At 49.8% G+C, this 14,392-nt stretch overlaps 1 protein-coding gene across 1 annotated transcript in view; it reads left to right on the top strand.

Moving 5' to 3' along the window:
* Positions 1–10,392, top strand: part of GNG2 (G protein subunit gamma 2) — a 29,948-nt gene extending 19,556 nt beyond the window's left edge. Inside the window, exons 2-4 of the mRNA XM_030949924.1 lie at positions 4,748–4,815; positions 6,225–6,340; positions 7,284–10,392. Coding sequence (XP_030805784.1) covers positions 6,254–6,340; positions 7,284–7,412 — 216 coding nt within the window. The 5' untranslated portion in view covers positions 4,748–4,815; positions 6,225–6,253 and the 3' untranslated portion in view covers positions 7,413–10,392. The remainder of the gene's footprint in view (positions 1–4,747; positions 4,816–6,224; positions 6,341–7,283) is intronic.
* Positions 10,393–14,392: the final 4,000 nt, after the last annotated feature.

Here is a 14,392-nt window from a genome sequence, read left to right as displayed (position 1 = left end):
TTGAACATTCTTATTCCTCAACATTTGGATATCTTTGTTCCCAAGTATTTGGAAATAAGTGTCCTTATATCCTAAATATCTGAGAATGTGTATTTCTCTCTGTATGGGCTTTCTTATCCCTCAGCATCCTTATTCCTTGATATTTTGGCAGCCCTGAGTTCTCCAATATTTGGGCATTCTTTGGGAAGTTTTTGGGAAAGCTGGAATGAGCAGACCAAGAGCTGGTACAAATGCATCAGGGATCAGGGATATGCCTCACTGTTTGCCCACCTAAATCCCAATTTTGGGTGCCTGTTCAGGCTGGGTGCTGCTGGTGACAGAAATAAAAAGTCATTCAAATGTACCCAAGGCTCTTCATTCAGCAGAGAGCAACAAATGAGGTGGGTTTTTTGGAGCTTTTTCAAATAGCGAAAACCAGCAGCAAAATTTTCATGTCCAGACATTTATTGCCAGCATTTTTCATGGAATCCCAGAATGGTTTGGAAGGGACCTTAAAGCTCATCTCATCCCACCCCTGCCATGGCAGGGACACCTTCCCCTATCCCAGGCTGCTCCAAGCCCTGTCCAGCCTGGCCTTGGGCACAAAGCTCAGCTCAGTGTCAGGCTCAGCTTTTCTGGGGAATCTGTGCCAGGGTCTCCCCACCCTCACAGGGAAGAGATTTCAGCCAAGCCAAGCTGTGGAGCATCCTCCTCTCCTCCAACCCCCAGCTCCTCTTTACTCATTGCAGTCAAGCAAGCAAAACCCTGGAAAGTGTCCTCAGATCCAAGGAGAAAATGCCAATATCTTTGAGCATGGCATTTCGAGGGAAGTTTATTTTCCAGGCATTGCAGTTCCTGGCAGTGACCTCCCTCCCTGGGCCAGCACAGGGACAGGAACTTGCAGAGGCAGGGCTGGAGATGTGGTGGGTGCAGGGAGAATGCCTGACCCCCGTTTGGGGAGTCTGGGAATTCCCAGCCTGGTGGAGTGATGGCAGCACTTGGGCACAGGTCACTGAGGAGCTGTGCCAGCATCAGCCCAATTCATCTCCAGGTTCCCTTGGTCAGAGCTCAGCTCCTGGCCTTAGGCAGCAAAAATCTTTTGGATTTTTAATTTTTTATTTCTATTTTTTATTTTATGTTTCTATATAAAATAGGTTATATCTATATAAATGTATCTATTTATCTATATATCTATATATCTATGTATCTATATCTCTATATATCTATAAAATAGATTATATATATTATAATTTTATATTTTCTATTATTTCTATATATTATATTACAGATAAATGTAAAATATATATTTAATTTTTATATTCTCATTTAATATTTATATTTATGTTTTATAGTTTCCTTTTATTATATTTATATTTATAAATTTTTTATATTTATAGTTATAGTTCTATTTATAGGTTTTGTTTTAGGGTAATTTTAACTTTTTTATTTATTTATTTTAATTTTTATTTCCTGGTCTTCCCATTATCACAGGGCTGCTCTCACACACTCTGCTGTTGTGCTGAGCTTATTTTTATTTTTAATTTATTTTTAATTTTATTTTTATTTATTTATATTTCATTTCCTGGTCTTCCCATTATCACAGGGCTGCTCTCATACCCTCTGCTGTTGTGCTGAACTTATTTTTATTTTTATTTTAAATTTTTTAATTTTGTTTTTATTTTTTAATATTTCATTTCCTGGTCTTCCCATTATCACAGGGCTGCTCTCACACCCTCTGCTGCTGTTGTGCTGAGCTTTGCCTGCAGTGAGAGGAGTTTTATGGCATTCCCGAGGGAATTTAGTGCCTTATTTCCCTCACTTAATGCACATGTGTGCCTGGATAATGGGATTCCTGCCTTGGAGCCCACAGGTTAATGAGCCCTTCCTCATTATTTTCATGCTAATGATGTTTTACAGGGCCAGGACATGGATAGTGTCTCTTTTGGGCTCTGCACTGTAATTACAGCTCGGGACCTTGCCAGCTTGTTTGGATGTTTGTCTGCAGTGCAGAGGGGCCTTGGGTTCTTTACTGTGTGTGGAAGGGGCTGGGTTTGTTCAGAGGGGTGCCAAGAGCTGGACAGGGCCTTGGCACAAGGGATGGAGGGACAGGACCCAGGGAATGGCAGGTTGGGTGGGATTTTGGGAAGGAATATGAGGGTGGGCAGGCCCTGGTACGGGTTTCCCAGAGCAACTGTGGCTGCCCCTGGATCCCTGGCAGTGCCCAAGGCCAGGCTGGACAGGGCTTGGAGCAGCCTGGGACAGTGGAAGGTGTCCCTGCCATGGCAGAGGTGAGATGGGATGGGATTTAAGGTCCTTTCCAACCCAACCATTCCACGATTCTATGATAAATCCAATCCAAACTGCCCCTGGATCCCTGGCAGTGCCCAAGGCCAGGTTGGCCAAGGCTTGGAGCACCCTGGGACAATGGAAGGTGTCCCTGGCATGGCAGGGGTGGGATGGGATGGGATGGGATGGGATGGGATTTAAGGTGCCTTCCAACCCAACCCATGCCATCTCTCTGTTATAAATCCAATCCAAACAAAAAACCCCATGGAATTTTGGGGTTCCACACCCTCCTGGGGGCACAGTGGGCTCTCCTCTCTCTGGGATTTAAGAGCTGCTTTAGTGCTGGAGCAGCCCCACCAGGGCTGTTGTCCAGGGTGGGGCATTCACCAGCTCACTTTGAAGTGTCACCTGCTGCTTTTTTTTGTTATTTGTGGTGGAGGAAACGCCCCAGGTCTCCCCAGGGGTGGAAATGCTCTAAAACCATCACTGGCCCCAAAATGCATCTCGTTTCTACTTGAAGCACCTGCAGAGTGGCTGAGCCTGGCCCAGGGTGTGGTGGCTCCTGGGGGGCTCCTCTGAGTTGCCCCAAAGTCCCCAACATTGTCCCAACAGGCCTGTGCTTCTCTCAGGGAGGGTCCCACCCTTCCCTCACCTTATTTTTGGGGCTGTTTTCCCCATTTCAGTGTCCCTAGGGCTGGCTGTAGTAAGAGAAAGGAAGGGTTTCCTTGCAGGAGGGTGGCAGCAGGGTTGGAAATACAGAATTATTTAAAATATCAGGACTGTAACAGCCATACAGATGCTCTCAGCAGCCATCCCTGCTCCTATGGATCCTAAACAGGCAAGTCCCTGTTTAGGATTGTGATTCCCTGCCACTGGAGCAGGTCCATTCACAGAATTCACAGAATTCACAGAATAATCACTGGCTTGGAAGAGACCTTCAAGATCATCAAATCCAACCCAGCCCCAACAGCTCAACTCACCCCTGGCACCCAGTGCCACATCCAGGCTTTGTTAAACACACCCAGGGATGGGGACTGCACCACCTCCCTGGGCAGAACATTCCAGAACTTTATCACTCTCTGTAAAAAAAAATTTTCCTGATATCCGACCTAAATTTCCCTTGGTGCAGGTTGAGACTTTGTATGAAAGGGCACAACACGGAATTGGTTAGGTTGGAAAAGCCCTCTAAAATTGAGTCCTCATCACTGCCAATCCCACCACTAACCTGTGTCCCCAAGTGCCACATCCACACACTTTTGGAACCTTCCCAGGGGTGACATTTGCTGCCTTAGGAAAGTCTCTCTGGCACCCAACCCAGTTTTGGTTGAACCTGCTGCTGTGCCAGAACCATGGCGCATTCCATGGTGTGGGGAATAGTGACGGTAAGAAGAGTTTTAGAAAGTTGGGAAAGTAGGTTTTAGAAATAGAAAGAGTAGAAAATTAGAATTAGTTGTAAAGTGTGAAGGTAGGAAAAAGTTACAATAGTAAAGTAAATAGTAAATAAGGACATGGCACAATAGCTTGAGTTTTAGGTTTGGTTAAGATAGACTTTAAGACTCTAGAAAAATATGTTTAGTAAGACAGTAGAAGGTTTTAAGCTTAATGGTGTATTGTGCATTGTTAATAGAAGTAACTTTATTAAGTAAGAAGTATTTCTTACTTAGAAATAAGTAAGTATTATGTGAAGCATGTGTACCTTTAGTGATTGGTTAGAACAATTGTTTGTAACTTTAGTGATATGCTACTGGCTAGAAAGGTTTTAAAATGTTCTGTGACAAAGAAATCTCTGGCAGCTGCTGGCAGGACGTGAGCTTTTGCTATCTTTCTATTGTCTCAACCATGTAATGTTGAGAAAATGAGGCTGATGTTGTAATAAAATTCCAAGGAACGTCTCTCAGTAGTCTCATTCTGTTTGGGAAAGAGAAAAAACTTCCCCAACACAAATGGTGCCCTGTGAAGCAAAAGATTCATTTCAGAATCCTTTGCAGACCATTCAGTCATCAGTGTTAAGAGCCCCAGATTAAGGAAGTTGAAAGAAGAGGGAAATCGAAAGAGAGCTGTGCTCTGCTGCTCAAACCCTTCCCCAGCCACCAAAAAAAGAGGGGAGAGGTGAGATAAGCAATGCACTGAGCTGAGCCTCCAGCCATGGCCTGGGGGAGCAGATCCAGCCAGGAGCTGGGCTGGAGCATTTTGGCAGCACTGCCCAGGAGATGCTCCTTGTGTGGACCAGACCTTCAAGCCATGCCCTGTGCACCCTCCAGCCTGCTCGGGGCTACTTGCCCATGGCTGAAACCTCTTCCTGTGCTGAAAACCTCGCTGAATGCAAACAAAAAGTGTCCCTGGGGGCTGGGCTTGCACGGCACAGGGCGGGGGGACACACGGAGGGGACCTGGGGATGTGGCACCCGGCGCCTGCGGGTCCCTGGTGGCAGAAATGATGGTCCCATGGAGCTGAGGTTCATTTTCTGTTCTCTTTATTCAAGGGCAGTGAAGGGCCAAGAGGAGCAGAGCTTCCCTTAGAGGCACAGATCACCGGAGAGATCAGCTTCTGGTAAAAAACAACCCCTCCCTGTGCTCCCCTCCTCATCCTCAAACCCACCTGGCCCTGGCATGGCTCCTTCTCCAAGTACAGCCACCAGTGCCAGGTTGATTCCTTCTCTAAATCCCACAGATTTATGTGGGATCCCATATAAATCCCATAAAACCCTATAATAATATAATATAATATAATATAATATAATATAATATAATATAATATAATATAATATAATATAATATAATATAATATAATATAATATAATATAATATAAATCTTATCATTAATATAATATAAATTACACAATATGTAATATTATATGTTATGTAATTTATAGTATAACTATAATTTGTATTATAATATATAATATTATATATTATGTCATTTATATTATATTATGTTGCTATATTATATTATATTATATTATATTATATTATATTATATTATATTATATTATATTATATTATATTATATTATATTATATTATATTATATTATATTATATTATATTATATTATATTATATTATTAATGTGATCTATATTATATAATATCAGTTATCTAATATATAATATAGAATATCTATTATCTGATATAGTTTCTATCTATATAATATATATTATATCGATTATATATAATGTATAATTAATTCTAATATAATATATAATATATAATATGATATATATTTTTTTTTTTTTTTTTTAATCCCATGAAAAATCCATTTTGAAGCTGGCAGGCAGCCCCAGTCAGCCTCAGCACTGCTGGAAAAGCCTTGCTGCTGCAGGATGCTGGGATTCTGCTGCCTCTGCCAGAGCTCACTGCTGGTAGAAGGTGCTGGAAAAACATCCGGGATCCAGCCTGGAGTGGCCTTAATGAGCATCCCCCGCCTGCCTGGGGTAGAAATCTCCAGAAACAGGAAACTCCAGCATCCTGTTTAGCATCTCAATGTGCAAATTGGCAGCAGGGACAAAGGCAGGGAGGCCAAGGGACACTGGACACACACTGGGCACCGGCAGGGGCTGGAGGATGGGCAGGGAATGAGCCTGGCACAGAAATCCTGTTCCCTGGTTTGTGTTGCTGTCAGAGGCTGTCGTGGAACAGCAAACAGCAAAGCACAGCTCAGCTGGGCTCCTGCTGCTGCAGGCTGGGCTCTGGACAGTCCCAGGGCCACCTAAGTGCCACCCCAGTTGTGGGGACACCACTGGCAGCGTGTCCCTACCCTGGGTTGGCATTTCCCATCCTCACCCCCTCATTCTGATGGCTCTAACCCTCCACACATGCAACCCCAGCCCGTCCTTTGAGGGCTGGCATATATAATATGATCTATATTTTTTATACATATATATTTAAAAAATCCCAAGAAAACCCCATTTTGGAGCTGGCAGGAGCAGCCCAGCAGCTGATCCCGGTGTGTTCCTGCCCACAGCCCACCCTGGGAGCCCTCCTGGCCTGCCCATGGCTAGCAACAACACTGCTAGCATAGCACAGGCCCGCAAGCTGGTGGAGCAGCTGAAGATGGAGGCCAACATCGACAGGATAAAGGTAGGGATTCTCTGGGAAGGTGGTGGCTGCTGCCCAAATCTCGTGGAGGGAGATGGGATGTGGAGCCAGGTGGTGTTTGTGGGGGATGCTCTTGTTTTAAGTAGACCATTCAGCCATCAGTGTTAAGAGCCCCGGATTAAGGAAATCAAAAGAAGAGGGAAATTGAAAGAGGGCTGTGCTCTGCTGCTCAAACCCTTCTCCAGCCACCAAAAAAAGAAGGGAGAGGTGAGATAAACCAGGGGCTGAGCCAAACCTCCAGCCAGGAGGCAGTGGGAGATGGGATCGTAGAATCTAGGAATGGTTTGGGTTGGAGGAGACCTTAAAGCCCTTTTTGTTCCCACCCCCTGCCAGGGACACCTTCCACCATCCCAGGTTGCTCCAAGCCCCATCCAGCCTGGCCTTGGGCACTCCCAGGGGTGAGAGGCAGCTGGAAGCATTCCCTGGAGCCCTGTGGGGTGGTGGGAAGGAGTGACTGTCCTCAAGGCATCTCAGCTCCTTGCTAAGAGCTTAAATCCGGGGAGAGAAGTGCTGCAGGGCTGGGATGAGCTCTGGTGGCTCGGGAGCTGCTGCCGTGTCTGGAATAAAGAGCAAGGCTGGTGGGTGAGGGCAGGAAACGCTGCTGTGGATGTTCCTGCCAAGGGATGCGTGGGAGAGCCAGCAGGGATGCTGAAGTCAGTCCTTGTCAGGTGAAGGATGGAAATGTGGGAAGGCTAGGAAGGCTGGGAAAGCTGGGAATTCGGGCTGACAGAGCAGCTCAGAGCCCAGAGGTGAAGAACCAGCCCAGAACCAGCCCCAGCAGGGATGTGCTGCTGTATTTGTCAGTCAGGTTCTCATCTCTGGTCTGATGTTCCCTGCCCAGGGATGCTGCCAGCCTGGTGGCACCTCTCCAGGTGGGATGTCCCCAGCACAGCCTGTCCCTAACCCAGGGCTCCTCCTTTTGCAGGTGTCCAAAGCAGCAGCAGACCTGATGGCATACTGTGAAGCCCACGCCAAGGAGGACCCTCTATTGACTCCTGTCCCGGCCTCAGAAAACCCCTTTAGAGAGAAGAAGTTCTTCTGTGTGATCCTGTAAACCCAGGAGGAGCCTGACGGGCACTCAGGCCACCCTGAACACTGATGTAGAGTTTTTAGGAATGGGGACGACCTGCTGGTCCGCAGAATTTAAACAAAAATAAGTAAAAAACACGGCCTGGAAGCTACAGAGATGTGCATGTTTAAAGAACCTGGCCACCTTTGGGGGAATCAGATGATCTGCATTGCAAGGCAAAAGATCTGAAGTCTGTAGAGTTGCCTAGAAAGAGAAAAACTAAACAAAACAAAAAAAAAAAACCCATATAAAGAATAAATCTGTGTCACTTTTCTGCTCACAAAATTGTTCGATTGTTCCATATTTAAAGCACCAGAGCTGTGCTGAGCAAAGTTAACTGCTAAGGATGTGTATAACCTTCTTGGAATGATATTGTTGGTTTCTTTCCAAGCTAATGTTTTTGATTTAAGTTGTCAGATATATAGCAGACAGGTTAGGTGGCTGTGCTGTTACTCAATGTTTGGTCTTGTGCTTTTTCATTTCTGGCCGTAGCGTAGCGGAGGGGGTCGAGGGGACACCAGCAGCTCTGTGTCCCCAGCAAACCCCACTTTTTACCATTCTCTCTATGGTTAGCTTTGGTTCTGCAAGTAAAAGTGGTTCCTGTGTCGTGCTTGGTGCTTCCTAGCCCTGTGATGACATTCAGTGGTAGTGCATGAGAGTTTAATTCCGTTCATCCGCTCCAGACTTTTCTTTTCCAGCGTTTGGCACCACGTGCTGGTGGAAGAAGCCGTAGGGAGGGAACAGAGGCAATTCTGAAAGCAAAGAGAGCTCCTGAGATGCCTTAGACGTGCCTGAAATGCCTCCTGCCACAGGGCAGGTGCCAGCCCGGCTGCAGGGCGAGCCAGAAATCCGAAAATCAAAGTCGACCGCTTCTTTCCGGGTCTTTCCTTTCTCCTACACCTCTGTGCCTCTGCTCTCCTCGCTTGGTCCTGCTCTTTTTCCCAGTTCCTGGTAGCACTTCCTTCCCTTGGGGCTGGTCTGGAATGTTGCTGGGATGCTGCTCAGTGGTGGGATGCTGCTCCTCCATGGGATGCTGCTCTGTGGTGGGATACAGCCCCATGGTGGAATGCTGCTCCAAAATGGGATGCTGCTCCATGGTGGGATGCTGTGCCACCATGGGATGCTATCCCATCATGGGATGCTGCTTCTCCAGGGAATGCTGCTCCATGGTGGAATACAGCCTCATGCTGGGTTGCTGCTCCTCCATGGATTGTTGCTCCTCTATGGAATGCTGCTCCATGGTGGCATACACCCCCATGGTGGAATGCTACTCCATGGTGAGATTCTGCTTCATGGTGGAATGCTGCTCCTCCATGGGATGCTGCTCCTCCATGGTGGATGCTGCTCCATGGTGGGATGCTGCTCCTCCATGGGATGCTGCTCCTCCATGGTGGATGCTGCTCCATGGTGGGATGCTGCTCCTCCATGGGATGCTGTCCCACCACAGGATGCTGCTCTACATTGGGATGTTCCTGCCCCTTCCTGCCCCCACCTCCCCTCCCATTCCCGCTGTCCCCTCCCCACGCTGGGAAGGGCCAGGGGAGCAGCCCCGGGAGCTGTGGGGCCGCCCCTTCCCGGGGGTGCCTGATTCCCTGTTTACACACGGCCTGGGCTCCGTGCCAGGCTGGGCAGTTATTCCCAGGTCTGCTTCATCTGCTCCCAGCTCTCGGGGGACACACGCCACCTTTCTGGGCTCCTCCTCGGGTCCATGCTTTTGTGGATGTGGTTTGTCTCTCCTTTCTGCTGCTAAACACCTCCTGGCTTTCCCCTGCTCATCTGTCCTCCTGGGAAACTTTGGGAACCATCCCTTTGGGAATCATCCCTTTAGGAACTATCACTTTGGGAATCATGATGTGGGGATTTATGTACAAAATGAGCTGGGGGTCACAAAGGGGTTTAGGGGCCTGTGGTGGCCCTGCTGAAGCAGTTCTGAATCAGGTGTGAGCTTTTAAAAATTCCTGTGGATCTGGGAGGGGGAAAGTCTTTAGGTACCTTTTGGTAACTCTTTCTAGCCCGTAAAAAAAGTGCTTTTTGGTTTTTCTACCTTTTCATACTCTTTTTCTAGTTCTACGGAGAAGGCCAGTTCTTCTCACACTGGACTCCAAACTTTTGGCACCTGGGAATGTTTGTAAGCCACAAGGAGCCTAGATGGTCCCAGCGCCCCCTAATTCCTTCAATTTTGATCTTTTTACAACAGCTCCCGAAGCTTTTGGATGAAGGGTGGATGAAGTGGTTTGCTCTGCAGCTGGTTTCACTTGTGGTGTTACCAGGCAGAGATGTAAAAACCCCATCCTGAGTTTTGTCTTTTCTTCTTAATCTGATTTATTGTCACAGAGAGTGAAGTGCAGCCGGTCTGACCCGGGGCTCCCACCCCTCCCTTTCTCAAACACTGTCACAAAAGTGGTTTGTAATAATTTTTTAACGACTTGCCTATTTTACAGCTCGAATTCTTAATACCTTAGACAACAAAATAAACCTGCATGAATACAGGGGAGCGGGGAGGGGGAGATTTTGAATTAACCCAAACTGTTCATTGAAGGTGTTTTACGTTGCTGGGCTTGATTTTCTGTTGGTTGTGGTGTTGCCATTGGTGTGCTGCCAGGTATTTCACCCCAGTATTTCTATTTACACAGATCTGCCTTTGTTAGCCAAGCAGAGATCTCCTGACAAGGTTGTTTCCCCTCCTCACAACAAAAATCCCACCCATGCCTCCATCCCCATGCTGGATTTCCAGCCTGGCCTCAAACAACATTCCACTACCCCCAGGCTTTTAAAGAAAAAAAGGACTTTTATTGTCTGCAAAGGTTGCTGGTGGCAATTCTGTCCATGGGTTGTCACCCTGCCAGCAGCAGGATTTTGGGGAGGGGGTGGCTGTAGGCGAAAGCCAGTCGTGGTGTAGCGCATCCCCATCCCACATGGTCTGTGTACTCGTTGGAAATAAACTTTTGGATTTGTTTCAAGCCTTTGGAGATGCTGCTCTGTGCTCCCTGGGGAGGTGGGATCCCGTCCTGGTTGTGGTTGGATGCAGTTCCCAAGGGGTTCTCCCTGTCAGGGAGGGTTTAGCAGGAGTTTTGGGCCTGAGGTTGCAGCAGCTTTTTGTTCCCACAGCATGAGGCAGGTCAAGGGAGAACAGGCTCGTTCAGGGTGGGACATTGCTCCTTGCTCAGAAATTGAGAGACACCTAAAATTCCCAATTCCATTGTCCATCCCTTCTCCCCTCTCTTTCCTCCTTCTCCCAGCCCAGGCACTCAGCACAGGAGCAAATCCAGAGGAGGCCATGGAGCTGCTCCAGGGGCTGGAGAACGCTCTGGGAGAGCTGGGAGTGCTCACCTGGAGAAGGGAAGGATCCAGGGGAGAGCTCAGAGCCCCTTGCAGGGCCTGAAGGAACCTTCTAAGGAAGGACAGATTTTTATAGGGCCTGGAGGGACAGCAAAAAGGGTTTTAATCTAAAGGAGGGTTGGTTCAGGCTCAGATATAAGGAAGAATTTTTTAAAGGGAAGGTGATGAGGCCCTGGCACAGGGTGCCCAGAGAAGCTGTGGCTGTCCCTGGATCCCTGGAAGTGCCCAAGGCCAGGTTGGATGGGGTTTGGAGCACGTTGGGATAGTGGACGGTGTCCCTGTGAACGACAGGGGGTGGGACTGGATGATTTTTAAGCTCCCTTCCAACCCAAACCATTCCAGGATTCTGTGATTCCATCATTCTTACTCATTCTACTACCAAACCACTTCCTGATCACGGAATCAAACATACTCTGCTCCTACCAAATTCCCCACATCCTGAATTTTCCCTCCAGTTTCACATGACCCTCAGGGGTGAGTGTTTTCCCACACATTTTGAGGCTGCTGGGCCTCAGCTCATTCCTGGGTTCTGCTTTGAAGCTGCTCTGATGGACACAGAAAAGAATGGAGAGACTGGGAGTTGATCTTGGTGCTTGGAAAAACTGGAATATCGACACAGATCCATGCTGGGCTTGGTGCTGCTGGTTTTATTTCAGAACCTACAGCGATACCTTGTTCCTGACCACAGGAATGAGCTGAGGCCAAGCAGCCTTAAAATGTGTCCAGCAGTCCCAGGCTGCTCCAAACAAAGTGTCACCATAGGTTCTGAAATAAAAGCACCAGCACTGAGCCCAGTACAGATCTGTGCTGATATTCCAGTTTTTCCAAGCACCAAGATCAACTCCCAGCCCCTCCATCCTTTTCTGTGTCTGTCACAGCAGTTCCAAAGCAGAACCCAGGAATGAGCTGAGGCCCAGCAGCCTCAAAATGTGTGGGAAAACACTCACCCCTGAGGGTCCTGTGAAACTGGAGGGAAAATTCAGGATGTGGGGAATTTGGTAGGAGCAGAGTATGTGATCAGGAGGTGTTTTGGTAGTCCAGAGTAAGAATGATGGAATCACAGAATCCTGGAATGGTTTGGGTTGGAAGGGAGCTTAAAAATCATCCACTCCCACCCCGTGCCATTCACAGGGACACCTTCCCAGGACTGTCCCAGGCTGCTCCAAGCCAGGTGTCACCATAGATTCTGAAATAAAACCAGCAGCACCAAGCCCAGCATGGATCTGTGCTGATATTCCAGTTTTTCCAAGCACCTCCCAGCCCCTCCATCCTTTTCTGTGTCCATCACAGCAGCTCCAAAGCAAAATTCTGTCGCTGGGGAGGAAGGAGCCAAGTCTGTCCTGGCCTGCCAGGCAGCTCAGCTGTTCCACGGCTCCCTGGCTCCCCTCCAGCTCCAACACTCTCCCCCTTCCATCCTCACATCCAGGATTTGGCTCTGGAGCAGCATCTGCCGAGCAGGAGGAGGTGAGGAGCTTCCATGGAGAGCGTGGGCGAGGCGCTGCTCCGTGCGCAGGCCGCAGCCAGGCCCAGCTCCCTAATGAGAATAAACCCATCTGCACTAATTGCGTTCATTAGCTGCAGCGGGGAGAGGAGAAGCACAACTCATCTCCTGGGGATGCATTTGTGTTCCTGCAGGAAGGCTTGGAGCCACCAGGGAACGGGGGGAAGGGCTGCTCTGAGGGTGAGGAAGGCAGGAGGGGTGGAGAGCGGAGGTGTCACTGCCTCCATGATTGTCATTCTTGGTGGCATGGACAGTGTGTGACATGCATGTGGCTGAGGGCACTGTGGGGATGCTCCTTTTCTCCATGCTGGGGTTGTTGTGCCTGTCCTGCTGGCTTCAATGTCACTGCTTGTCACTTTTGGTGGCACGGACTCATGTGGCTGAGGGCCCCGTGAGGACGGGCCCGAGCTCCTTTTCTCCATGCTGGGGTTGTTGTGCCTGTCCTGCTCATTTCAGTGTCACTGCTTGTCACTTGGTGGCCCAGACAAGCCACACTCCTGTGGCTGAGGGCACCGTGGGCCTGAGTTCCTTTTCTCCATGCTGGGGTTGTTGTGCCTGTCCTGCTCACTTCAGTGTCACTGCTGTCTCCAGCTGTGGGGTGGGACAGGGACACCCCCTCAGGAACTGCAGCCACAGGACAAGGGATAACGGGTTCAGACTGAAGGAGTGGAAGTTTAGGTTGGATTTGTGGAATTCTTGGCTGGGAGGGTGGTGGCACAGGGTGCCCAGAGAAGATCCAGGCTGCTCCTGGGTCCCAAGGCCAAGATGGACATGGCTTAGAGCACCCTGGGACAGTGGAAGGTGTCCCTGCCATGGCAGGAGTGAAACTGGATAGGTTTTATTGTCCCTTCCAACCCAAACCATTCTGGAATTCTGGAATTCCAGAAAAGCTGAAGGAGGCTGAGGTGCCGGGGAGTCCCCTGCCCTGCTGTCACCACTCCAGGGAGGAGCTGGAGGAGATCCAGTGGACGGGAGGGGAATGTCCTGAAGGGAAAGGGAGGCAGAGCCCCCTGGATCCCGCTGAGGCCATGGCGGGGGCTGGCTCTTCCCGCTGCCATCCTGCAGCCGGCGCCAGCTGGGAAGGGAAGGGAAGGGAAGGGCTGGCACGGAGGAAATGTCAGGATGAATATTGCAGTGGCTCGTCACGCTGTCAGCGCCTGGCTGCCTGCAAAGTGCCACCCCGGCCATGCGGGAGGAGGGGACAGGGGAACGGGGGCGGCCCCGCTCCCAGCCAGAGCTCATCCCTTCCTTCCCCAGGGAAAAAACCTTCAGCTGGAGCCTTCCCAGCGCCGATCACTGCTCCCCAGTGCTGCCCAGTGCTCCCCAGTACAGATGCCAGGGTTCCCAGTACAGTGCAATGCTCCCAGTACTCCCCAGTACAGCTCAATTCTCCCAGCACAACTTCCCAGTATAGCTCCCAGTACAGCTTAATGCTCCCAGTAAAGCGCTCCCAGTACTCCCAGTACAGCTGCCAGAGCTCCCAGTACAGCTCAATGCTCCCAGTACTTCCAGTACAGCTCCCACGGGTCCCAGTACAGCCCCTAGCACTCGCGGTATACCCCAGGCCAGCTCCCAGTACAGCTCCCAGTACCCCCCAGTACAGCTCCCAGCACTCCCAGTACAGCTCCCAGCGTTTCCAGTGCATCTCAGTGCTCCCAGTACCTCCACAATACAGCTCCCAGCACTTCCAGTACAGCTCCCAGCACTCCCAGTACAACACAATGCTCCCAGTGCCCCCCAGTACAGCTCCCAGGACAGCTCCCAGTGCTCCCAGTACAGCTGCCAGCACTCCCAGTACAGCTCAGTGCTCCCAGCACCCCCAGCACAGCTCCCAGTACAGCGCAGCGCACGCCGCACTTCCCCACTGGGCGGACACCGAGCCAAAGCCCCGCCCCCTCACACCGACCCCGCCCCTCACACAGACCACGCCCCTTCGCACTGACCCCGCCCCTTCACACTGATCCCGCCCCCTCGCACTGATCCCGCCCCTTCCCACTTGCACCGCCCCCTCATAGAGACCCCGCCCACTACAAGCCCACCCCGAACAGGCCCCGCCCCCTCCGCCGCTGCGTCCATACCCAAAGCAGAGCGGCCACTTCCCCTCCCGGCAGCCCATTCCGCTCTC

The sequence above is a fragment of the Camarhynchus parvulus genome, chromosome 5 (genome assembly GCF_901933205.1).
Source record: "Camarhynchus parvulus chromosome 5, STF_HiC, whole genome shotgun sequence".
In the NCBI taxonomy this organism is placed as follows: domain Eukaryota; kingdom Metazoa; phylum Chordata; class Aves; order Passeriformes; family Thraupidae; genus Camarhynchus; species Camarhynchus parvulus.
Note: the sequence above shows the minus strand (reverse complement) of the source record. Positions and strands in the feature narration are given on the sequence as shown.